Source organism: Balaenoptera acutorostrata, chromosome 19, assembly GCF_949987535.1.
Source record: "Balaenoptera acutorostrata chromosome 19, mBalAcu1.1, whole genome shotgun sequence".
Classification (NCBI taxonomy): domain Eukaryota; kingdom Metazoa; phylum Chordata; class Mammalia; order Artiodactyla; family Balaenopteridae; genus Balaenoptera; species Balaenoptera acutorostrata.
The window spans coordinates 4,296,280-4,321,592 of record NC_080082.1 but is presented as its reverse complement, the minus strand read 5'-3'; the positions used below and the strand labels follow the sequence as shown (position 1 = coordinate 4,321,592).

Genomic DNA, 25,313 nt, shown 5'->3' with positions numbered 1-25,313 from the left:
CAGGTTCACGGCGGGAAACTGTGTTATCGGTGGAGGGGCCTTAGTCTTCTTCCTATGGATTCTGGCATCCATTCATCTAAAGCTGAATTGCGTTTTTTTTTTTTTAATTAATTTATTTTATTTATATTTATTTTTGGCTGCGTTGGGTCTTCGTTGCTGTGCACGGGCTTTGTCTAGTTGCGGCGAGCGGGAGCTACTCTTTGTTGCGGTGCACGGGCTTCTCATTGCGGTGGCTTCTCTTGTTGGGGAGCGCAGGCGCTAGGCACGCGGGCTTCAGTAGTTGTGGCTCACGGGTTCAGTAGTTGTGACTCGCGGGCTCTAGAGCACAGGCTCAGTAGTTGTGGCGCACGGGCTTAGTTGCACGGGCATGTGGGATCTTCCTGGGCCAGGGCTCGAACCCGTGTCTCCTGCATTGGCAGGCAGATTCTTAACCTCTGTGCCACCAGGGAAGCCCTGAATCGTGTTCTTTAAAGCACATGCTAAAAGAGAAGGTATATTGTATTACCTAAAAGAGAGGGTCCTATTTTATACCATGGGGACTTTGGGATCTGGTTTACCAGGACAGTGCATCACTCAGACTTTGGCAGGAGTGTCCTGGGACAGACAGAGCAGCCCAGGATCAGATGTTCAAGGGGCTCGTACGTCATCCCACGAGCAGCTGGCGATGGGCCAGCAAGTACTACGAAAGCAGATCCAGGCAGTTTGTTGGTGAGATAAGCAAGACGTGGCAATGAGGGTGGTGGAATAACCGTCTGTCCCCTCGCACCGGAAGGGGTCTCCGCTCTGCAAACTCACAGGTCTGGGATTCCCGGAACGCTCCCGAGTTGCCCCTTGGTGGTGACGTGCCTATCTGAACCGCAAGCTTGTTACAAGAGCATCACGCCTGAATATTCAGTGGGACAAAATGACAGGGTCTGGAGAACATTTGTTGTCGGCATCAAAAGAGTTGCAGGGTTGGGGATAGATGGGACCCTCCCCAAGCACGGAAAAGGCAGGGGTCTGTCCACATGAAGACTGTTAGATGCCTCCAGTCAAGATATAGAACTCAGCCCACCTGCAGCCGCAAGGACGCTCATGGTGCAGCTGCTGGAAGCCGTCCCACCATCTGGTACATCAGTCTTCTGTACGTGGTGCTTTTACAAAAATAATATTTACTGGACTTTTTTCTGACTTTAAAAGGTATTCTTGCTCACTGTAATTCAGGAAAACAACAACCAAAAAAAAGTATAAAGGAAAGAATAAGTGTCCCAGAATCTCATGAACATCCGTAACAATGCTATGTAGTTTCTGTGCGCTGATTAGGCTAATACTGTTACGCGATCTTGTGTGGTACTGGTTTCACTTAAGATTTTCCGAAGTCAGTAACAATTCCTCAAAAACTTCATTTCTAGTGGCTGCATAATACTCTGACATTTGGCCACACAAAAATATGTTTGGCTATTCCTTTGACACCTGCTGACTTATTTCCAGTTTTTCCCTATTACAAATGGTTGGAATAACATGGAGGTCTGACCTTCTGTCTTTTTGCTTAGGAGATTCAAGAATCAAGGGATATGAATTTTTTTTTAATTGAAGTATAGTTAATTTACAGTGTGTTAGTTTCAAGTGTACAGCAAAGTGATTCAGTTATACGTATATATATTGTTTTTCAGATTCTTTTCCATTATAGGTTATTACAAGATATTGAGTATAGTTCCCTGTGCTATACAGTATAGGTCCTTGTTGGTTATCTGTTTTGTATATAGTAGTAGGTATATGTTAATCCCAAACTCCTAATTTATCCCTCCCCCCGCTTTCCCCTTTGGTAGCCATAAGTTTTCTATGTCTGTGAGTCTGTTTCCGTTTTGTAAATAAGTTCATTTGTATCATTTTTTTAGATTCCACATATAAGTGATATCATATACTTGTCTTTGACTTACTTCACTTAGTACGATAATCTCTAGGTCCATCCATGTTGCTGCAAATGACATTATTTTATTTTTTTATGGTTGAGTAATATTCCATTGTATATATATACCACATCTTCTTTATCCATTCATGTGTTGATGGACACTTAGGTTGCTTCCTTGTCTTGGCTATTGTGAATAGTGCTGCTGTGAACATTGGGAAGCATGTATCTTTGCAAATTAGAGTTTTTCATCTTTTCTGGATATATGCCCAGGAGTGGGATTGCTGGATCATATGGTAGCTCTATTTTTAGTTTTTTGAGGAACCTCCATACTGTTTTCCATAGTGGCTGTACTAATTTACATTCCCACCAACAGTGTAGGAGGGTTCCCTTTTCTCCACACCCTCTCCAGCATTTGTTATTTGTAGACTTTTTAATGATGGCCATTCTGGCTGGTGTGAGGTGATACCTGATTGTAGTTTTGATTTGCATTTCTCTAATAATTAGCAATATTGAGCATCTTTTCATGTGCCTCTTGGCCATCTGTATGTCTTCTTTGGAGAAATGTCTATTTAGGTCTTCTGCCCATTTTTGGATTGGGTTGTGGTTTTTTAAAAAATATTAAGCTGTATGAGCTGTTTGTGTATTTTGGAAATTAATCCCTTGTCGGTAGCATCATTTGCAAATATTTTTTCCCACTGCAGAGGTCGTCTTTTCGTTTTGTTTGTGGTTTAAGGGATATGAATTTTGAAGGCTTTCTGGAACGATTAACTGTTATTTGTGAACATGATCACCATCATTTAGTTTTATTCTATTAAAAAACCCTTGACGCCTGGAAAATGCCACCTCCTTTCAGTCTGCACGTCTTTGGTGACTGATGTCTGAGGATTTTTTTTGGTGCCTTTGAAGCCATTTGTCTTTATTCTGTGAACTGTCCATCTATTCATAGAATTGTCCATCTATTCAATTTGAACCCGAAGCACGTGAAAATAGTCTTTAAGGAGGTCAAGTTGAATCTAATTGTGTCCGTGTGACTAGAAACTTCAGCCTGGGTGAACTGTGACTTGCTCCAAAACAATGCATGCTATATCACTGACGCTTTTCTATATGTAATAATAGAGCTATTGAAGGAAAAAACCGCAATAAATTCATGATGAGGTTTCAGGAACATGTTTACCTCTGAAAATCATCTTCTTTCTTCTCCATCAGGTACCAGTGCCCAGGAGGCTGCCTGCACAACAGGGCAAAGATCTTTGGGACTCTCTTTTATGAAAGCGTAAGTATGGCCAGCATTTCTTTAAATGGCTTGTGTGGACTCCTGTCTATGTTTTAAAAGCAGGTGGCTGGTTTTCAGGTGAACAGATTTTCTTCCCACTCCTTAGTCAAACCCCCCTTTTTGTAGAGCTGATCCATGTGTGTTTCTGGGGTCATAAACGTGTGAAGCCACTTTTGGGAACTGGGGCTGACCCTCGAGCAGACCAGTCTCCATTTTAGCCCGAGCGTTCAATGCTCCACTGGATGGGGAGAAGGGGCTGTTTGTCCCTGTTCTTAGTTTGTAAAGCAACTTGGATGAGTTCTTAAAGATAACCACCCCTGGGAACAAAGACGTGTCATAGAGTACAGTCAGAGTGAGAAGAGGGGTGAGCCTTGGCCCAACTTTTTGGCTTTTTGTGGGTTGAGGACAAACATCTTGGGTTTTTCTGGAAATGATCGCAGACAAAGGTGAATTCAGATGTACTTACAGTCTGGCCTGTCCCCCGCAGGTGTCCAGCATCTGCCGGGCCGCCATTCACTACGGGGTCCTGGACGACAAGGGAGGCCTGGTGGACGTCACCAGGAATGGGAAGGTCCCCTTTTTCGTCAAGTCTGAGAGGAACGGCGTGCAGTCTTTGAGGTAACTATTCGGTGATCAGGGTTCCTGAAAACTTCTTTTCTGATTATGAGAATACTGTTGAAACTTTGAAAAGTACTGAACAATATAAAGAGGCAGGAAAACAGTAAAGATGACCTTAATCCCATAACTCAGAAATCTCCCCTATGGGCCGTTTAGCCTATTTCATCCCAGTGGATTTCGGTATGTGTGTTTAATGTGGTTGAGTTTTGTTTCTTGTTTGTTTGTTTGTTTTTGTAGGTTTTAGGAAAGTTTATTGTGTATTTAAAATTAACACTGCTCTTAATTATGAAATGTACACACAGCCATTAAGATACAGAAAAACGGAAATAAGGAAATACTAATCTCTTCATTCCCACTTCCCAGAGATAATCTAGGTACATGACCTTCCAAAGCATATAGTCTTGCAGTCTGATACGAGTTCTGAATCCTGCTTTTTCTCCCTTCCTTGTCCCTGAGAACTCTTCAGACACTTCAGTAATGACTGATGGTATCTTTGAGTTTGTAGGCTAATTCTTTTTTTTTCTTATACATCTTTATTGGAGTATAATTGCTTCACAATGGTGTGTTAGTTTCTGCCGTATAACAAAGTGAATCAGCGATATGCACACACATATCCCCATATCCCCTCCCTCTTGAGCCTCCCTCCCACCCTCCCTATCCCACCCGTAGGCTAATTCTTGATTGGCACTTTTTTTTCCCCCCTGAGAACGAGGCTTTTCATTTCTTAAATATACTTACTTGTTTTTGCAAGATGTTTTTCATGTAAGGTATGTGGATGGCTGACGGGGCAGACCATCTTCGCCATTCTGACTTTTGGGGGTTGATGGGGTGGGGGGACCATGAAGAACAGCAGGAGGTCGTGTCTTGACCTGTCCATGGCATCTGAGGCATAAGGTGACCAGGAGCTGGTGAGACCCACTGGGGGCTCTAGGGTCAAACAGACCCGGCTCTGCCTTCTCCCTGTGCATGATCTGGGCTGGCTTCTTCATCGCGTCGGGGTGGCAGTACCCTCATTTATAAATGAGGGCCACGGCAGGACCCAGGGCTGACACCCAGCTAACCCACCACAAGGCAGCATGTCAGGGACCCCCGTGTCAGTGCCCATCCCAGGGTCTGCAGCAGGAAGGCACCCAGCAGACGCTCCTGTGATAGTTACAAGGTGGCATGTCCATGTCCCTTCCAAATAGTGAGGCCACTCAGAACATTTCAAAAACTACGTGAGTCATTCTGTTTGGAAAGGCCTGGTTCTTCGGGCAGTGTTGCAATAGTCCTTCTTCTGTCTTAGCTGGGGATTTTATGTAAACAAAAAAAGAGCAAGGAAGTTTAAACGAAAGCAAAGAAAATATTCATGGAGAGATCGGTTGGGTGACCTCAACCCCAGCCTTCATGAAGCTCAGCCCCGCCACCGATGGAGCTGTGGGCTTGACCAAGGGTTCAGGTCCTGCCTTGCCTGGGACCCTTGTCCTGAATCCATTTCTGGTCCCTTCCAATGGCCAACTTTACATCTAGAGTGGGGTTCTTCACGTCTTAGAATTAGAGTCAGGGAGTCTGTGAACGCAAAGCAAATTAAAGCTTTAGTTTCACTAACCTCTAATTGAAATGTGGTATTTTCTTCCGTGATGGATGTTAGCCCCCAATCTGAGTAGCACTCGTAGGGCCAGTGACTTTCTCACGGGTAGGAATCCACGTGACGGAGACACCTTGAAACAGTCTCTGCTGTCACGATCCCCAAATGACAGTAGTTAGAAGACCTGCCTCTAGATTCTGTTTTTAATACGTTAATAAAGATGCACAGCTATTACGCTAACAAATTTGTTTTAATACTTTGATAATGATATTAATAATACCTGATTTCCTTCTAATCTTTTAAATTTATCATTGCATTTTAAAATCATTGTTCTGAGAAGGTGTCCATGGGCTTTACCAGGCTGCTAGAGGGATCCTTGGCACAAAGAAGACTAACGAGCCCTGTTCTAGAATGTTCTCATTCTAGATCCTGCTCTGGAATGTCCTAAGGGCTTTCAGGCTGATGGGAAACAAGTAGGAAAATGTAAAGTTGAGGCCGTAAATAAAATAAGTGCAGGAACAAGCGTGTACTTGTAGACGCATTTCTGTTTGCATTTACCTAATGATTCCTTTTACAGCAAATACAAGTCCTCCAGCTCATTCACGGTGTCAAAAGTAAAAGGTAAGTTGGCCAGCTTTTCTTATATGACCACAATACACAGGTTATCTTGGGTTTCCCTGGAATTTCATTCCTCTTAGTTATTGATTTAATGTTTACCATGTCTGCTGACATTGCTGTTCTCAGCCTTGTAAAGATGTTTAAGAGGTTCCTGAGGAGGTCAATTCTTTAACTAATTTTTTAAAATATCATAACTTAGGGAGAGTTCCCTGGCAGTCCAGTGGTTAGGACTTGGCGCTTTCACTGCTGTGGCCCAGGTTTAATCTCTGGTTTGGGAATTAAGATCCCGCAAACCGTGGGGCAAGGTGAAAATAAAAAATCTGAACTTGGCAATGGACCTAGATAGCTAACCTGAAACACAGGCATGGGTTCCCAGCTGACTGTCACAGAAATACTAATGCCTGGGTCTAGAGTAGCTAATAGGTTGCATAGGGAGTGTCAATTTCTAGTGAGTGATAGTGGCTAGCTGGAGCGTTGTTTTGAGAAGGATTCTGAGGCCTCATTCTGGGCTCAGCAGAGCACGGAGCTTGATAGATTAGTAATGTCTGCCATGGGCAAGAGAGGGAAACGTGGGGAAGTCCGTGGCCCATACTTGCTGTCTCTGGCCCAGCTTTTTGTATGGCCTCCGGGATGTTCATTTGGCAGGGTGGCATGCATCCACAGGAGAGCACGCTATAACCAGAATTGGGGTCTGGGTTATAGTTGCCCAGACTGGGCACTTGACTGGAATAGTCTCACGCAGGCAGGGATGCCAGGGTGCCCCACCCAGCACCCTCCCCTGGACCCTCCCCTAGATCCTTGCCCACTGACCCTTTCTTCTTTTGGGAAAGCAATTCTTGTCATTTGCCCTGGATACAAGAATATCTGGTTAGATATCTTTATAAAAACATATAGCAGCTTTTCCCCCTGTTACAAAAGTAATGTCTGTTTATTCCAGATAATTTAAAAATACAGAGAATTGTTGAAAAAAAGAAAAAAAGACCTAAATTCCACCATTCAGAGATAACTGCTCTGAACATTTTGGTGGATATCTGTAGTGTTTCTTTTCCCTCTGCCTTAAGAGTATATACATTGGTAATGTATACATTGATATGTTTTTAAAAATTGAAATGGAATTGGTAACCTGATTTTCTTTTCAAATAATAATATATCAAGAATAGTCTTCTGTGCCTTTAAGTGGACTTCTAAACCTCGTTTTAATGATTTCCCCAGCATCCCATTGTATAGCAGACCCTTGGTGTAGTAAACCAATCCCCTTGCTGGATTGCTGCATAGACCCCTGGCCCATCCAAGTGATAGGCTGGACCAGGAGTGGGCAAACTACAACCCTCAAGGCCAAATCCTGTCTGCTGACTGTTTTGTAAATAAAGTTTTAGTGGCACCTGGCCACACCCATTCCTTTCCACATTGTCTGTGGCTGGTTCCTGCTACAATGGCAGAGCTGAGTGGTAATAACACAGACCAGAGGGCCCACAGAGCTGGAAATATTTACTCTCTCGCTCTTTAAGAAAGAGTTTGGCGAGCCCTGGACCGGACAAGGACAGGCTGTCAGAGACTACAGGTGGCCAGTATTAGAACCGCTTTCTTACATCTGTTGTTAAAACACAACATGTGACCTTGAAGGAAAGAGTCAGCTGCCCCTTGGAAAGGGTGTGAGCAAAGAGCTCTAGGCTGGGAATTCGAAACCTGGACCCTCAACCATGCCCTGTGCAGCCTCAGGAGGTCTCTTAGCTTTTCTGGACCTCAGTTTCCCCATCTGTATAATGAGTATAATACCCGCCATGAGACTCCAGCAGGATAAACTAGAGGCAGCGGCTTCAAGGTGGAAAAGCACGATGCAAGTGAAAAGTTCGCTCGCCCCACAGAGGAACTGTTTAGGGTGCTGACACCTTTGACCTGTGAAAACACTTGGGCCTTGGGCTTTATCTCATCCCCAGAGTGCCCCTGGGGGAGGTGCCGGGAGCACTGGGGCCTCATCCCGGCTCTCCTCCCGGTTCGGGGGCCCAAGGAACCCCTAGGACCCGCTGTCCAGCAGCCTGTTTCACAGGCCAGTAGCCTGAGGCCCAGGCTTGCCCATGACCTGACCCTTCCCCTATGTGTTCCTGTTCACAGAGCAGGACCTAGACTGCTACACCACTGTGGCCCAGCTCTGCCCATATGAGAGGCCGGGGACCCACTGCCCCAGGTAAGGCTCCCTGGCATCTGGATCGGCAAACATGGGGGCCGAGAGAAGAAGGGCCAGGTTGGGTTGCGGGTCACTGCCATGCACAGCTGAGTCCTAGACGTGGCCCTGCTGTGTGTCCACCCAGGAAGTCAGTCGCTTTGTGCTCCGAGTCAAGGACCCCCTTGACCTCTCCCTGAGACCACTCGTTCTCAACCCTGGCTGCACATTGGAATTGCCTGAGAGGCATTAAAAGAACAAATCCCCGTCTCCGGGCGTGGCCCCGCAGGACACCCACATCTTTAGAAGCTTCTGGGCGAGCCCCGTGTGTAGCTAGGCCCCAGGGCCCTGCTCTGGGAACTTAACTGAAAAGATGACTTTGCCCTTGTCGATGTCACCTCCACTTGAAGGAGAGAGTATTTGACTTCATTTGCCACCAAGCTCTTCCCAAGCCCCCAGACAGACCTTGGGACCTGTCATTCTTGGCCTCTTAGATCAGTCAAGAACTCTGGAAGCTGGGTGCCACTGGTCCCCTTGGAATCAGCTCTTTGATTCTTTTACTTGATCTGTTATGTTTTCTATGGGTCACTTTAGAACAAGCTCGTTAAAACTCAGCTTTTTGGAGGTATAATTTACACACAACAAAAGCCACCTGTTAAAAGGATACAGTTCGATGTGTTTTGACAAATTACACCACGATCCAGGCAGAGAACATTTTCATCACCCCAGCAAGTTCTCTTGTAGTCCGCCCCCCTCCCTCCAACTCCCACCCATATCCCTGCCAACCACTGACCTCCTTTCTGTCCCTACAATCGTGCCTTTTCTGGAATCTCATATACATGGAGCCGTCACAGCGTGGAGACTTGTGTATCTGGCTTCTTCCACTCTGCACAGTGCTTTGCGATACATCTGTGTTGTTGAGTGAATCGGTGACTTGTTTATCCTTTCATTGTTGCCGAGTGGCGTTCCATTCTGTGGATGTACTGCAATTTGTTTGTCTAAGGAGTGGGTTTTACATGCATCTGCCCAAACCTTAATTGGCTGAGTTTTGGGAGGATGATGCATCAGAACAAAAGAAGGGGTATCTCCAAAATACCTGTTAGATCCTGTCAGAAGCTGGGTTATGTAGCTCTGAGATTCCACAAGCTGTGCGGCATGGCCAAAACAAAAACAAAAACAAAACAAAAACCTAACAGGTGGAGAACCCCAAGGTGTGAGCAGGGAAGAGCCCCGGGAGGGGGCCAGTGAGGGGACCAGATGGGGTTCCTGAATCCTCCCCTTTGCTACTCGCAAGCCAGAGGGCTCCCGGCTGCCGTTTTGGTTCCTTGGTCCCTGGGCTCCAGCCTATGGTGTACCTGTTCTGGGTAAAGACGAAAGACCTTTGTTTAAGTAAAGCTCACGCTCTTTCCTGGTGTGAGGGGTTCCAGTTGAGGCCCTCTCCTCATCCCCTATGGCAGGGATGTGCTGACGGCCACAGCGGTGAGCTAACCCTTCCTGCCCCGGGTTATCAGTGCCCCCTGCCTGGAATATTCTGTGACTCACGGAGGTGAAGGCCTCCACCCTTTCCTCCCCTACACAGGGAAGTGGGCTTTGAAAAAATCTATTGATTGTAATCTCCATAATGTAGACACAGTATGAACCAGCTGACATCCAAGAATGGGAGGAACAAGCCCTTACAATCCCATACTCCCCTCTCTTAGATTTTTATTTCCTTTCACCTTGCTGTTTGTACAGGTCTTGTCGTATGGCTTTTTTTTTCCATAAAGATATTCCATTTTATTAATAAGTGACTGGTCAGAAAAAAGAAACAGAAAGCATGTATTACTAAGGTACACTGAGTAAACCAGCAATTTTAATCAAGTAATCAACCAGCAAATGACCCGAAAACCTTTAAAACCTTTCATTTTAGTTACAATTTTTTTAAATTTTATTTATTAAAAAACATTTTATTAGAGTATAGTTTATTTACAGTGTTGTATTAGTTTCAGATGTACAGCTAAGTGAATCAGTTATACATACATATCCACTCTTTTTTATATTCTATTCCATATAGGCCATTACAGAGTATTGAGTAGAGTTCCCTGTGCTATACAGTAGATCCTTATTAGTTATCTATTTTATATATAGTAGTGTATATATGTCAATCCCAATCTCCCAATTTATGCCTCCCCATAGGGGTTTTAAAATTCTATATGCACTTTTAAGGAAGAATATCTTTATCACTGCTAGGGTAGGAGAGGCGTATTTTTTTCTTAAAGAGTAAACCGTGTGGTAGTTGCCTTTCACCTAAGTACTTAAATCTTGATGTTCAAATAAAGAGGGCCAGCTGCTTTTCTCAAGAAATTTTGTTTTCTGCTGATTAGAACCATCACCTAAATGCTTCTTGTTTTCCAGAGTTCATTGTCCAGCGCACTGCAAAGATGAGCCGTCCTACTGGGCTCCTGTGCTTGGAACCAATATCTATGCAGACGTGAGTATTCTGGCCTTTTCAGCTGCCACCCCACAGAAACCACATTCCAAGGTCTGGACACCAGAAACTTGAGATCCCATTCCTGTGCCTCTAGCTAAATTTAGATCACTCATTTTTTGCTACCATTGCCCTAGTTTCTCCATTTACAGAAATACTTGAACTTCCACCAATGTGTGCTAATGAATACAGACACAGGTGTACCTCCTTTTACACAGATGGCTTCAGAGTTCGGTAAATTGAATTCTGCTTCTCTACTGACGTGCTTTTTTCATGTGAAGGCTTCCATGCATCACACACTTCATTCCCCCAGATATTTAATAACCTTTCTGGCTCTCCTGATGCATTTATAGCTATTCATCCACTCTACTCACTGCATTTCTTTTTGGCTGTGTACACACTGAGCTAAAAGCACACGGAAGAAAATACAAACTACCTCCAATTTACTACTTGTGAATAACCACTCTTATTATATTGGAGTCTATTCTTCCATTTTTCCCTCCTAACTTTAGCCTGATTTTTCTTTTTCTTTTTCTTTTTTAAAAATTTTATTGAAGTATAGTTGATTTACAGTGTTATGTTAATTTCTACTGTACAGCAGAGTGACTCAGTTACACATATATACGTATATTTTCATATTCTTTTCCATTATGGTTTATCACAGGATATTGACTATAGTTCCCTGTGCTGTACCGTAGGCCCTTGTTGTTTATCCATCCTATATATAACATTTCATTTGCATAGCCTGATTTTTCTGAAGTGAATCCTACAGAAAGTAGTCTGCTCGCTCCAGTGGTCCAGGATTTAGGGACACGGTGACCCAGAAGATGTGAATGTGGTCACAGTTCTGCCCAACAGACTATTTGATCTTCTGGCCAAGTTGCTTATCTCTCTGTAGAATGAGCCAGAGCTGGGATTTTCTAGTTCAGGAAATCTTCTAGATTTAAAAGTCCATGAGGAGATCAGCATCGCTCATCCCCAGCTGACATTTTTACTCAGCCTTCATTTCTACCGTTCTCCCTCACCCACGACCATCACCTTCGCCCCCATCTGCCTTCATTTATTCTGGAGGCCTGTAAATGTGAGCTCACCGAGTTCTGCAAAGTCAAAGCGACCTTCGTGGCTGCCTGCCCCCCACTCCCATCTTTTTTTCTTTCCCGATTAAATGAGTCTTTTTTTTTCTCCTTGAAAGCTGCTGATTCAAAATTGAGCTCTAAAAGTTTCATGAAGGAGTAAAATATTGTGTATCAATTGTTATACTAAATGTTTGAGCCAAAATCTGCTACTAGAAGACAGCGTCTTCGATTTTCAAGTGCTTTAAGTATAAAGGGATGAGCAAAATGATTCCAGCAAAATACAAAGAAACAGATAAAGCAGGAGTGGCAATATTTTTTTTTAAATTTATTTATTTATTTATATTTTTGGCTGCGTACAGGCTTTCTCTAGTTGCGGTGAGCGGGGGCTACTCTTCGTTTCGGTGCGCGGGCTTCTCATTGCAGTGGCTTCTCTTGTTGTGGAGCGTGGGCTCTAGGCATGCGGGCTTCAGTAGTTGTGGCACATGGGCTCAGTAGTTGTGGCTCACGGGCTCTAGAGCACAGGCAGTAGTTGTGGCGCACGGGCTTAGTTGCTCCGTGGCATGTGGGATCTTCCCTGACCAGGGCTCGAACCCGTGTCCCCTGCATTGGCAGGCGGATTCTTAACCACTGCGCCACCAGGGAAGTCCCAGGAGTGACAATATTGCTATCGGATGAAGTGGAATTTAAAGTTAAACATACTGAATGGGACAAGACAATTAGTTATGCAGTGGCACAAAAGGTACAATTTATGAAGGTAAGAAAATCAAATCTGTATGCGCCAAACAGTGTAGCAGCTAAACGTATAAAGAAAAAAAGAAGAAAAAGAAAAGAGAAAAAGAAAAAAACATTTAGAAATACAAGGAGAACTTGATGAAAATTTGGTAATATTATAAGGCTACTTTTTACTATGTTTTAGGCTCTTAAACACTGTCTCTAGGTATTGTTATCCCCGTCTTACGGAGAAGGAAAGTGAGGCTCAGAATAACCTGCCCCAAATCACACAGCTAGTACATGGCAAAGGCGAGATGCAAATGAGGGTGTATCTTGCCTTAGGGTCTGTTCTTTCCCTACCCTGTCCTGCCTTGTGTGAATGCACCCACACTCAAAAATACACAGGTGTGAACAGGCCTGTTTGTGAAAACTTGTATACAGTCTCTTACTTCTTCACTAGGGTTTTGAGCTTTTGGAACCACTGTGCTCATGGCAGGGCTTGGCACACAATAATTGTTCTATTCATGTTTGTTGAAAGAATAAATCAGCAAAAATACTACAGTAGTCAGTGCTTAAACAGCTCTTGAGAGAATAAAAGAAGGAAGGAAGAAAGGGAGAAAGAGAAAGCTACCTCCATTTCAGAGGTTCTTTTCTGGCCTTGGTTTCTAGGTCACTCTGTATTCTGGGAAATGATGATGCCTTTTGGAAAATGTCTGTGTAGCTGAGAGATTTATTTTGGGAGAGTTGTCTCCAGACCTTCGAAGGGCCTAATAATGCCTGCAGTTCCTGCCTGCTCCCCCGGAGTGCGTTAGCTGGCAGAGCCCATGCTTTGTGGTGAGCTGCAGGCAGGAGAAGCAGCAGGGTGTAGCCTACGAACGAAGTCTGGGTCAGAAGATGCAAACTGAAGCCCTAGCTGTGACATTTACCGGTCGTGGGATGGTGGACAAGCCTCTCCCTGCTCTGAACCTCAGTTTTCTTACCTGTCCCGTCTCCCTCGGTGGCTGGATAAATTCTCACACTCGTGCATGCATCAGAATCCCCCAGAGGGCTGTTCACGCAGAGTTCCAGGTCCCACCCCACGCGTTTCCTTCTCACGGGGTCTGGGGTAGAGCCAGAGAATCTGCGTTTCCAGCGAGTTCCCAGGTGACGTTGATGTTGCTGGTCTGGGACCACACATTGAGGACCACTGGGTTAGAGACGACAGTCCCTTGAGAATTTTCGATAATGGTGGTGGTGAGAGTGATGATTATGGTGATATTTGTCTTATCAACTAACATCTATTGAGCGCTTAACTGTGTGCAAGCCTGCATTTAGCCCTTGATCTTACTTAACTGTCTCGATGGGCCCTCTTAGGTTCTTACTGACCCCTGTAGAGTAGTCTGCAGCTTGCTGGCTCTGGGTGGCAGTCGCAGCTCTGCTGTTTGCCAGCCCAGTGATTTGGGGCAAGTCGTTTAACCCCTGTTAAGAGGGAATAATAATAATAATAATAATAATAATAATAATACCTACCTTGTAGGTTACTGGGAGATTGCCATATCAATCATGTGAAACACCTAGAACTGGGCCCACCGTGGTAAATGCTCAAAAGGGTTACCCATGATGATCCTCACTTTATTAATTAATTAATTAATTTTATTTTTGGCTGCGTTGGGTCTTCATTGCTGCACGCGGGCTTTTTCTCTAGTTGTGGCGAGCAGGTGCTACTCTTCGTTGCGGTGCACGGGCTTCTCACTGCGGTGGCTTCCCTTGTGGCGGAGCAGGGGCTCTAGGTGCACGGGCTTCAGTAGTTGTGGCACACGGGCTCAGTAGTTGTGGCGCACGGGCTCTAGAGCGCAGGCGTAGTTGTGGTACATGGGCTCAGTTGCTCCGCAGCATGTGGGATCTTCCCGGACCAGGGCTTGAACCCGTGTCCCCTGCACTGGCAGGCGGATTCTTAACCACTGCGCCACCAGGGAAGCCCCTGATCCTCACTTTATACTGAGAAAATAGAGGCTCCGGGGGTTAAAATAGGTCATCCAAGACCACACAGCCAACAAGTGGTGGGGACAGGGTTGCTGAGACCAGATCTTTGTTGATAGTGGTTGTTAATAAATATTCAGATATCGGTGTTGCCTTGGGTCCTGAGGAGAGAAAGCAGGTAACTTGTACCTCTGGGGAAGAAGCAGGGAGAGGAGAGGGGTGGGAAGAGGGAGGGGGAAAGGGGAGGAAAGGGTTTGTCCGGCATCAGCGGTGGGAGACGTGTGCAGTGATCGCTGGGCCCGTGCAGGGAGGAGAATCAGGCTGTGTGTGTGTGGTTTCCACTCCCACGGCTTGATGTTATCATGGGAAACTTCTGTGCCTCTGGTGCCCAGAAATCCTCCGGGGACGGGGCAAAGGACTGTCACAGAGGCCACAACACCAAAGCGCCCACCTCCTGGCAGCTACCGTCAGAGGCTGTGCCTCCCCGGGCAGGCCCTGGGGCTGGTAACTCAGAGAGTGAGCAATACTGAGGGAGACAGAAAAAAATCCCAGCTCTGCCTGCCGGTGAGAAGCCCCGCCCATGCTCGCTTCCACCGCTCAGCCCCGCTCACGGCGAACTTCGAAGGATTCTACAATGATCATTTCATTTCCACAGTCTCCCTGCCTCTCTTTTAGATGGCGGCAGATCTATTGCTTCTTAATCTTCTGGGGGCACAAACCCTTCTGAGAACTGAAAAGCCGTGGATCCTTCCTCCAGGGGGATAAAAAGGCTTCCTTGTGCCGACAGGGTTGATCAACCATCCCAGTTTGCCTGGGATGCGGGGTTTCCTGGGCTCGGTGCTAAAACCTCGGAAGTTCTTGCTGACCCTGTAGGCCCACAGAGTTATGCCTGTAGCCTCAGGGCCCCACAGACACCCCCAGAGCCCACTTCAGGCTAAGGAACCCTGCCCTCATCCATTTAATTTATTTACTGAAGACAAGACATGTTTGTGTGGGGTTAGAAAAACTGGCCTTCAGTTACTCAAGTCAATTAGTGCTGGAAACCAAGAAATCCAATTCTCCCGTCTTTAGTATGAGGGTGCCTTTCAACTCTGAGACTGTCCACCTTTTAACAGCAGTATTAACTTCCCAGGGAGCAGGCAGGGCGGGGCCTTCTGGTGTGAGCATTTTTTCCTTCTTCTGCAAAACCAGTAACTTGTCTGGAATGACCTGGAATTTGAAGGGACGTGGCAGGAGCTGACAGTCTGAAAGGCTGTTGGGTCTTTCTCATGCTGCTTCTCTCTGCCTCTGACCCTCCCACCTCCCTCTTGTAAGGACCCCTGAGATTCCACTGGGCCCACCTGGGTAATACAGGATCCTCTCCCATCTCAAGGTCCTTAACTTAGTCACATCTGCAAAGTCCTTGTGCCATGTCAGGTCACATATCCACAGGTTCCAGGGATGAGGCTGGGCATTTTGGGGGCCGTTATTCTGCCGACCATAGAAGCACAGACTTTGCCGTCCGCCAGATCTCATTTGGAATCACTACCAAACCCTGAACTGTCTGCAGGGCGTTGGCAATGTCATCTAATCTCACTGAGCCTGTGCTTTCTGGCCTGTAGAGTGGGAATAACAGTAGTCCCCCATGTCATTGGAAGATTAAATGAGATGACAAACAAAAGGCAGCCCAGGCTGGTATTTAATAAGCCCAGAGTCGACGATAGCTCCACTTACCATGAAGGAGGCTGTTCGCCCCACAGATGGATTAGCTCCGCTCATGTCTGCAGCCCCGGCTGCACCTGACAGTCACCCAGCAAGTGTTTAAAATACTCAGTCTCGGGCTTCACCCCAGAGCAGTTGAATCTGGGGGGGGAGGGATGGGAAGGGCGGGCACCTGGCCATCATCTTCACATAAAGATGCTGCAGGTGGCTCTGAGCTGCAGTGAGGGTGGGGACTCACTGCCAAGGCCGGTGTCAGGTTCCAGCACAGGCCAGATGCAACGACCGTGGAAGAGGCAGGAGGGTGCTACTTACCTGGTTGTTAACCTTGAGTGGGTGTCAGCATCAGCTGGCCCTCACCTGGGGAGGTTCTGAGTCAGTAGGTCAAGGTGAGGCCCAGGAACCTGCATCTTTCGCAGGCACCAGCCACCCCACCCCTGAATGAATTTCCCCAACTTTGGGAAATGATGAATTACTCTCAGACAATCCAATCTGAGGACCATTTTTCTATTGCGTAAGTTAAGACCCTAATGAAAGTTTAACTCGACAATTTTGTTACCCAGGAATTAGATGATGTGATGACTTTAGAAAACAACACGTCCTACCCTTGCTTGAAAACCAGTGGCTCATTTGGCACCTGGAATGAACCCAGACCCCACCCTGTGGCCCTCATAGACCCACGTGACTGGCCCCTTCTCACCTCTCCCCCTCTCCTGCCACATTCTGCTGGACTTACTGTATTCCAGCCACCCTCTCCCTCTTTCTGTACTTTGGACACGACAAGTTCATTCCCACCCCAGGGCCTTTGCACGAGCTGCTCCCTCTGCCTGGGATGCTCTGCCCAAAGATATTCCCATGGCTGTGGCTGGTTCCCGTGTTGTCACTCTGATCTGAGCTCAGATGTCACGTCAAGAGCAGTCTTCCCTTGTTAACCGTTCTAAAAGAGCCCCCTCCACCAGTCATTTTATCTCATGATCTGGTTTTGTTTTCTTCATAGCCTGAGTCCCTTGTTTGTGTATTTGTTTGTCCGTCTCCCTTGACTCCATGAAGGCAGAGTCTTTATTTTGTTCCCCGCTGAATCCTCCTGTATCCAGTACAGTGCCCGGCACATAGTAGGTGCTCAGAAAATATTTGTCGATAAAATGAACAAATGAATGAATGGATGGATGAGGCCAGGTCTCCCTGGAGAGACCACTGAGGAATCGAGGTAGCCACGGTTACTTCCTAGGCTGTGGTTACTTCCTAGGGGTTCCTTGGCCACCAGCCAGGAGGCCAAGTAACGGTTGACCCCAGCAGGGCTTCACCCGAGCACCTGACCTTGACACTGATCACAGCTCTTCCTGGGCTTTCAGAGTTCAAGCATCTGTAGGACCGCCGTGCATGCAGGAGTCATCAGGAACAAGAGCGGGGGTTACGTGGACGTGATGCCCGTTGACAAAAAGGAAATCTACGTGGGCTCTCTCAGGAACGGAGTTCAGTCTGAAAGGTAGGGCTGCGTCCTCGGACCCTCGACACCCAAGGCCAGTGAGGGGCGTTGGAGGAGGGCCAAAGACGGTGCCCTTTAAAATATCAGAACACCTGGGACAAGCCTGTCCTTCTCTTTTCTCTTCCTTTCTTTTTTCACAATGAGAACTTTTCTCTATGACCAGCACATGTTCTGTAGACAACTTAGAGGCATCAGATAAGCCCAAAGGAAAACAACCACCCGTTACGTCTCACCTGGGAGAGTTGCTGAGATTTTTGATGCGTGTCCCAAAGAAGGGTCCTTTTTCTATATGTGTGTGTGCGGCCCCCTGCCCACGTCCCCAACAAAACAGTGGGATCAAATTATAGTCACACGATGGTTATGTACAGCTACATCAGAATGTAGTTGCATTTCGTTACATAAATAAGAGCCGAGTCTGGAGTGCAACAGACTAGGCTGTGCTTCTTACCAGCTTTGTGACCTTGAGCAGGCCACCGGAGCCTCCATTTCCTCGCCTGTGACATGGGGATAACCATAGTCTCCCCTTCAGGGGGCTGTTGGGAGGCTTGATGGAGATGTTGCCTAGCTCTTCTTTTTTTTTTTTTTTTTTTTAAATTAATTAATTAATTTATTTATTTTTGGCTGCGTTGGGTCTTCGCTGCTGCGCGGGCTTTTAGAGTTGCAGTGAGCGAGGGTTACTCTTCCTTGCGGCGCGCGGGCTTCTCATTGTGGTGGCTTCTCTTGTTGCAGAGCACGGGCTCTAGTCACGTGGGCTTCAGTAGTTGTGGCACATGGGCTCAGTAGTTGTGGCTCACGGGCTCCAGAGCGCAGGCTCAGTAGTTGTGGCGCACGGGCTTAGTTGCTCTGCGGCATGTGGGATCTTCCCGGACCAGGGCCCGAACCCGTGTTCCCTGCATTGGCAGGCGGATTCCTAACCACTGCGCCACCAGGGAAGTACCCCGCCTAGCTCTTCTTGCCAGGACACCAGTCACGTTGGATTGGGGCCCACGCTAATGACCACATTTAATTTAATCACCTCTTTGAAGTCCCCGTCTCCCAAGTACAGTCATATTCTGAGGGTACCGGGGACTAGGACTTCAACAGATAAACTTGGGGGGCCACAGTTCAGCCCATACCAGAGGGGAATGCTGAAGATTTTATATTTGAGGGACCGCTTTAGAAAAGGAATGTAAAATCAAGAATAAAAAGTATGTTGGGTCCCTTGAAGCCTGGGCTTTCACGGCTCCAGGGAGCTTCGCGGCTGTCCCCACCCTCCCAGCCTGCTGGGGCGCTTTGAGCCTCAGGACGGTGCTGTTTGGGAAGACCCTGCAGAATCAAGTGATGCAGAATCCCAGGGTGGGGAGGGAGCTGCACGGTCATGGAAGAGCTAGCCCCGAAGAGCTAGAGTTAAGAGCTTCTGCATTTTCTCCTTCAAAGTTTGCAACCTCTGTTTGGGAGAAGCTTAATGAAGGGAAATTCCATGGATTTAATGGGAGGGAAATGAAGCAGCTGATTAGGTGGAATTTCCTGGCCAGGCTGGAAAGAAATCCCAGGACACCAATCTCTTGAGCTCTTGGTGCCCCTTTAAGAGAAACTGTCTTGGTGAGAAGCTGGTAGGCTGGGCTTTGTTTTCTATGCCCACCTTAGAGAGAGGAGACCCCAGCAGCCGCCACCCCCATCCCAGGGCTGGGACACAGGTGGGTGTCTGGGGAGGGTTAGGGACTGAGAGGGGCTCCCCCAAAGTGTCTTCTTCCCCACTGTTAACTCCCCCGCCACCAGTAGTTCTCTCTGCCCAAAGGACCCGCCCAAATTGCGCTGTCATTATAAGTATAGTGGCCCCTTGGTATCCGCGGGGCCTTGGTTCCAGGATCCCCCAAAGATACCCCAATCTGCGGATGCTCAGGTCCTTATATACAATGTCAGAGTACAGGAGGCCGTCTGTATCCACGGACGCCACAGCCGCGGATGACTGAATCGTGGGTGCATGGACGCAGAGCCCGCGGATACGGAAGGCCGACTGTATCTTCTTCCAGGCAGCCTTCCCCAGGGCCCAAGGTGGCTGATGCCCTCCGCACTATTCAGAAAAGTTTTAGCGAGTGGAGATGCTGCTTCCCTTCCTTCTCGAACCCTTTCGCCCTGAGTAGGTCCTGCGTGCTGAAATCTGTGGTGATGTCTGCGTGAGTTTCCCAAGCTTTAGAGGGGAAAATGATAGCACCTACCCCCTGGGGTGGTGGTAAAACAGTGGGTCTCCAAGTGGCATCCAAATCAATGGGGAGCTTGCTAGGAAAGCACACCCTACGGCCCACCTCAGACAGACACTCAGGGAACGGGCTGGGCAGTCTGCGTGGATCTGCCCTCCGGGGGTCCTGATGCCCACTGGAGGGGGAGAGCTGCTACTGTGAGGGTGATGCAAGGGTGACCACGCCCCTGGCATACAGGCGGCACGGTCCGTGATTCTGATAGTTTGTGATGAAGGGTCTTTGGTTTACTACATATTCAGGGTGGCCTGGACCGGTGCTGGGATCCGTGGGCACCAGGAAGATAGAGTCCGCCCTGCATGTACAGAGGGAAGAGGCCAGGCCAGGAGGGCACACAGGGTCTGATGGCGTTTGTGGCCCCGCCGCACTGCTCCCCAGCTGGGTGTCCTTGGGCAGGCAGTCTCCCCACACCTCGGTTCCTCCTCTATCAGTGACTACTGTGAGGATTAAATGAGACAGTATGTGCAAAGCACTCACCCAGTGGCTCTGAGGAAGCGTCTGATAGATCCGCTGGCCTCGTTGCTATGACATAACCTCTAAGGCCTGTTGCAAACCTCAAGACGCTATGGTTCTTTTCACGTAGGGGCAAGTAATTCAATTGTAGGAAATAGCCTGCGTGGATTATCTTCTGGACAAGGGCAAAAGCATCCTACAGGAATTATTTTTTCGCCCTGGCATCCATCCTTTCCACCTGCACTCGCCCATCAGGTGGCATACGCGTGGTGAGCCCTTATGATGTCCCAGGCACTGGGACCTAGCAGGGAACACACAGGCTGATCTCTGCCCTGGTGGGACTTGCCATCTAGTTGGGGGACAGACCATGCAGAAATAACAACATCAGTAGCAGGGCACAGGCATCATGGCTATGGAGGGAGGTACCAGGGAGCTGAGTACACCAAGCGGGGCCCCATCTTACTATCTGGAGGTGCCTCCCTGGTGACATGGGTCCTGCGGAGACATCTGGATGCCCCAGGCAGGGCCACGCCCCATCCTCCCCTCGTTTAGATGGGACCTCAGTGGCCCTCTGCGTAGAGACGAGGGCTGAGAAATTTCCCCAGAGCCTGTTCCCATTAGGAACTCTGGGAACCCAGCCTGGGGCCGGAGGGTGGCTCTGTCCCCAGTGTCTTCTGGGACCCTGGAGTGGTCACAGCGGTCCCAAGGGAGACGTGGACACTGGACATATAGCAACCCGTTCACAGCAAGCTGCGTTCTAAATTTAGGGAATCCTTCAATCCATCAAACAAACAAACAAAACCTCCTATACAGAATTCTCAGGACACGGGCCAAAAGTTGTTTCTGCTTCAGAGTGGCTTTGGTTTAGCAATTGTCTGTTTTTAGAAGAGGATTTCCTGAAAGTTTTGAAAGATGACCATGCAGAATTGGGATAATGTAAGAGGACAGGCACTTTCTCTCTCACACACGTGCCCATGAAGGAAGGGAAGGAAAAGGGGTGTGGAAGAGCTTTAGATGTTGGGACCAGGGTTTGTCCAAATGTTCTCGGAAAGAAGCTGGACATCTGGATGAATATCCTTTCAGGATTTTTTCTGAGACCAGGACCATTTTTTAAGACAGATTTTACAATGAGATTGGGAAATATACCACACAATGGCAGATAACATCCTTGGTCACTTGGTTTTAACAGATATAACCTATTTACAGAGGTTGATGGTATATATGTGGATGGACCTTTATCCAAATAGTAGACTCACTCAACTGGCATTTATGGGGCAGCTCCTGTGTGCTGGGCACAGTGCTCGGGGCTGGAGCCATGGCAGGGACAGAAGAGACAAAATTCCTCATCCTCAGGGGCCTCTGTTTACCGCGGCATGTCCCAGACGCGTACGGCGAGCCACATATGGGATTTTAAAGTTTCTAGTAATCACAGTAAAAAGAAACAGAAGGGAGAATTTAGAGTATATTTCATTTAATCCAGTGTATCAAAAATATTATCTTCAATACGTATGAATAGAAGAAGTATTGATGAGAAACTTGCACTCTCCTTTATTCATAAGAGTTGGGACACCTACCGGGTATCTTGCACACAGAGCACGTCTCAGTTTGGGCGAGCTGCATTTCAAGCACTCGGTAGCCACTGTGAGCTCCGGGAGTCTCGAGGGTTGGGCATTTGAAAATCTCTCGACATGTCCAGAAACTCTGGGAAGCAGAAACAATTGAGCCGTTATTTCCAGATCAAATGAGCTTATTAGCACTCTCCCCCAGGCCGGCTGGACCAAGGCTGGACTGGTTTCCTCTGCCGTCTCCCTCCCTCCCTGTACCCGCTTCCCAGCGCTCTAAGATCTGTCCACACATTAGCTCATCTCGCCCTCCCAACAGCCCCGTGAGGCGGGGACCACAGTTTATCAGTAAGGAAAGGGAAGCACAGAGAGGTAAAGTGACTTGCCCAAGGTCACTCAGCCAACAAGCAGCAGGGCCAGGACTTGAACCCAGGACGCCTGCTCCAGCACCCATGCTTGTAACCAGCACACATGACTCCTCACCGCAGACAAATCATTGACCTTGGGGCACAGGCCCCTCCCAGAAGGGGTTGAGGTGAGCCTTACAGTCCTAAGGTATACTTGTTTGTAACCCTAAAAATATTTCTTAGAAAAGAAATACACACTTATTATTTAAATAATATGTCTAGGGATTAGAAAAAAAGAGTTCCTGCAGGCACCCTATTAACCTCTGTTAACTGCTTATTTAGAGCTCTTCCAGGCCTTTTTTTCCCCCTGGGCAACACACATAAAAATGAAAATGGAGATTGTGTATACACCCTGCTCTGAAATTTTTTTCTCTAAAAAATATTTCATATTTCATGAAATAAGATGAAGAGGTTTGATGATTCCTTGGGGATTGGGCTTTTGTGTGGATAATTTGTTCATCGCCGTGCATGTACCCACCGTTCTCCTGATGGGAGAACAAGGCTTAAACCTAGCAGGGCGATGGTATCCATGGCCCATGGCTTTGAGCGCCCGCTAAATGCGAGGCACTGACTCAGATGCTTTCCCTGGATAAGCTCATTCACTTCCTACAGGGTCCCTGAGGAGGGGGTACTTTTATAGACCCTGTGTACATATGTGGGAACTGAGACTCAGAGAAATAGATTAACCACCCCAAGGGCCAACAGATAAGATCTGAAACTGTGTCTGACTCTTGAATTTTCCTGGAAGATCAGTAGAGGGTGAGACAGTGGGAGAATAGGGTTAGAATCTTAAAAAGAAAAATTGTATATATATGTATAACACACACACATCTATAAATACAAATATGTACGTGTGCACATACAAGTGATATTAATAATAAACAAGATATTGCACATTTAAAAGCCAGAAGAGCAATCCTCTGCCATCCTTTTATCTCTGGGTTCCATGACTCCATGGGGTCAGCGGACAACTGGTGGCTGACCCCTCCGTCCCTCCCAGGACAGATGGCTGGCGGTCCTCTCTCTTTAATCCAGTCTGTGTTGTGTGCTGCTGCACGCCGATCAATTCCTCCCTGAGTAATTTTCACCGGCAGGAGTGAGCCTCCAGGACGCAGCCTTATGCTTGCGGCTCCTGGAGGACCTGTGACCTCCCACCTCCGAGGGGCTCCCAGCCTCTGAGTCCCCCACTGCGATGCGGGGTTGGCCAGTGTGGTCCTCAGGGCTGGCGTGGCCACAGCCCACCCATTTAGGATAAGGGTTGGGAAAGGGTCCCAGAGCATCGACAGACCTGCGTCCACCTCCCAGCTGTACCTGGCACAGGTGTTGGATTTGGGGCAAATCACATCCCCTCTCAGAGCCTTGGTTCCCTCTCTGTAAGTGGGAGGAGCCCTAGAGATCTTGAGGTGGGTGGGGCTGTGAGGCATGGACGGGGTAGGATTACTTAAAGGATGGAGGTGGCGTCTGGGGTATGGTGGTGTGTGTGCCGGGTACAGCCGCTGGCACGAAGGGCTGGGCACTGGAGCCGAGGGCAGGGTGAGTGGCCATCAGAAGCCTGGAATCACTCCGCGGGGCTGGGCGGGTGACACCGCCCGAGGCTGCAGACACTCGACCTTTCCCAGAGCACCCATCCCAGCTTACCCAATAGGTCAGCGACCCTTGGGCGCTAAGTCAGCCCAAGGGGATGCCCCAGAAGCTTCTCAGACCAGCTGAGGTTCTTTCCCAGTTCAGCAAGGGGATTTTTGTGCTGGTTTTCCTTCCCTTCCATCCATCCCGCCCTTCTTTCCTCCATTCCTCTCTCTCTCCCTCTCTCTTCCTCTCTCTCTCTTTCTTTCTTTTCCTTTCTCTCCTTCTCCCTTCCTTCCTTCCTTTTTTCCCCCTACTTTTCATAATAAGATTAGAGAAACTTCAAGAAATAGCGAAAATAATATTAAGAAATTACTATCATGGGACTTCCCTGGCGGTCCAGTGGTTAAGACTCTGCACTTCCACTGCAGGGGGCGCGGGTTCGATCCCCGGTTGGGGAACTAAGATCCCGCGTGCCACGCGGTGTGGCCAAAACATTTTTTTAAATTAAAAAAGAAGAGAGAAAAGAAATTACTATCATGGAAAACCCCATAGCCAGAAACACCCACTGTAAACGTTCTGGTATGTTCCCTTCCAGATTTTTTGTTTACACACTAGCAGCTTATTTCTTATGTGTTTGTTTTGTTTTTTGTTTTTGTTTCTCCAAAAAAAAAGGGATCAGACTCTCTGCATCGTTCTGTTATTTTTTTTTTCAATCAGCAACAGGTTGTGAGTGTCTTTCCGATATTTCCAATGCCTGACATAGCCATGCTGTCATTTCTGTGACTCCACGCTATTCTGTTGTGTGGCCAGACCATCGTTTCTTCACCCAGCTGACTGACATCTGGGTTGTTTCCTTTTTTTCTTTTGCTCTTGTAAACAACACAGCAAAGGACATCTTTGCACAAGCCCGTGTGCTTTCCCCACACTTTTCTTAGGTAACTTCCTTTTTTTTTTTTTTTTTTATAAAGACTTGCTTTTTATTTTATTTATTATTTATTTTTGGCTGTGTTGGGTCTTCGGTTCGTGCGAGGGCTTTCTCCAGTTGCGGCAAGCGGGGGCCACTCTTCATTGCGGTGCAGGGACCGCTCTTCATCGCGGTGCGCGGGCCTTTCACTATCGTGGCCCCTCCCGTTGCGGGGCACAGGCTCCAGACGCGCAGGCTCAGCAGCTGTGGCTCACGGGCCCAGCCGCTCCGCGGCATGTGGGATCCTCCCAGACCAGGGCTCGAACCCGTGTCCCCTGCATTAGCAGGCAGATTCTCAACCACTGCGCCACCAGGGAAGCCCCCGGTAACTTCCTTTTATCAGAGTAGCCACAGCTACCAAATCGACTTCTTTCTGGGATGCACGGTGTGTCTCTCTCCTGTTGATACCCTGCCCCCTGGGGCTGAGAATAAAATCCTCGCCCCTTACTGGGCGGTCCACACCTACCACCACCCCACCTGCTTCTCCACCCTCCTGGTGTATCACCCTCCTCGTCACAGCAGTGCCTGTCCCTAGCCTTCTCTCTGTTCCTGGATACCAAGATCTCGCCTCAGGAACTTTGCACCTGCCAGTATCCAAC

General features: G+C 47.7%; 1 protein-coding gene across 2 annotated transcripts in view; it reads left to right on the top strand.

Annotated features, from left to right (window-relative positions):
• CRISPLD2 (cysteine rich secretory protein LCCL domain containing 2) overlaps positions 1–25,313 on the top strand; it is a 67,672-nt gene that overhangs the window by 38,029 nt on the left and 4,330 nt on the right. For both annotated transcript variants that reach the window (XM_007172591.3, XM_057534352.1), the window contains exons 9-14: positions 3,098–3,164; positions 3,652–3,782; positions 5,927–5,970; positions 8,080–8,152; positions 10,523–10,598; positions 17,392–17,525. In XM_007172591.3, the coding sequence (XP_007172653.2) occupies positions 3,098–3,164; positions 3,652–3,782; positions 5,927–5,970; positions 8,080–8,152; positions 10,523–10,598; positions 17,392–17,525 (525 nt within the window). The remainder of the gene's footprint in view (positions 1–3,097; positions 3,165–3,651; positions 3,783–5,926; positions 5,971–8,079; positions 8,153–10,522; positions 10,599–17,391; positions 17,526–25,313) is intronic.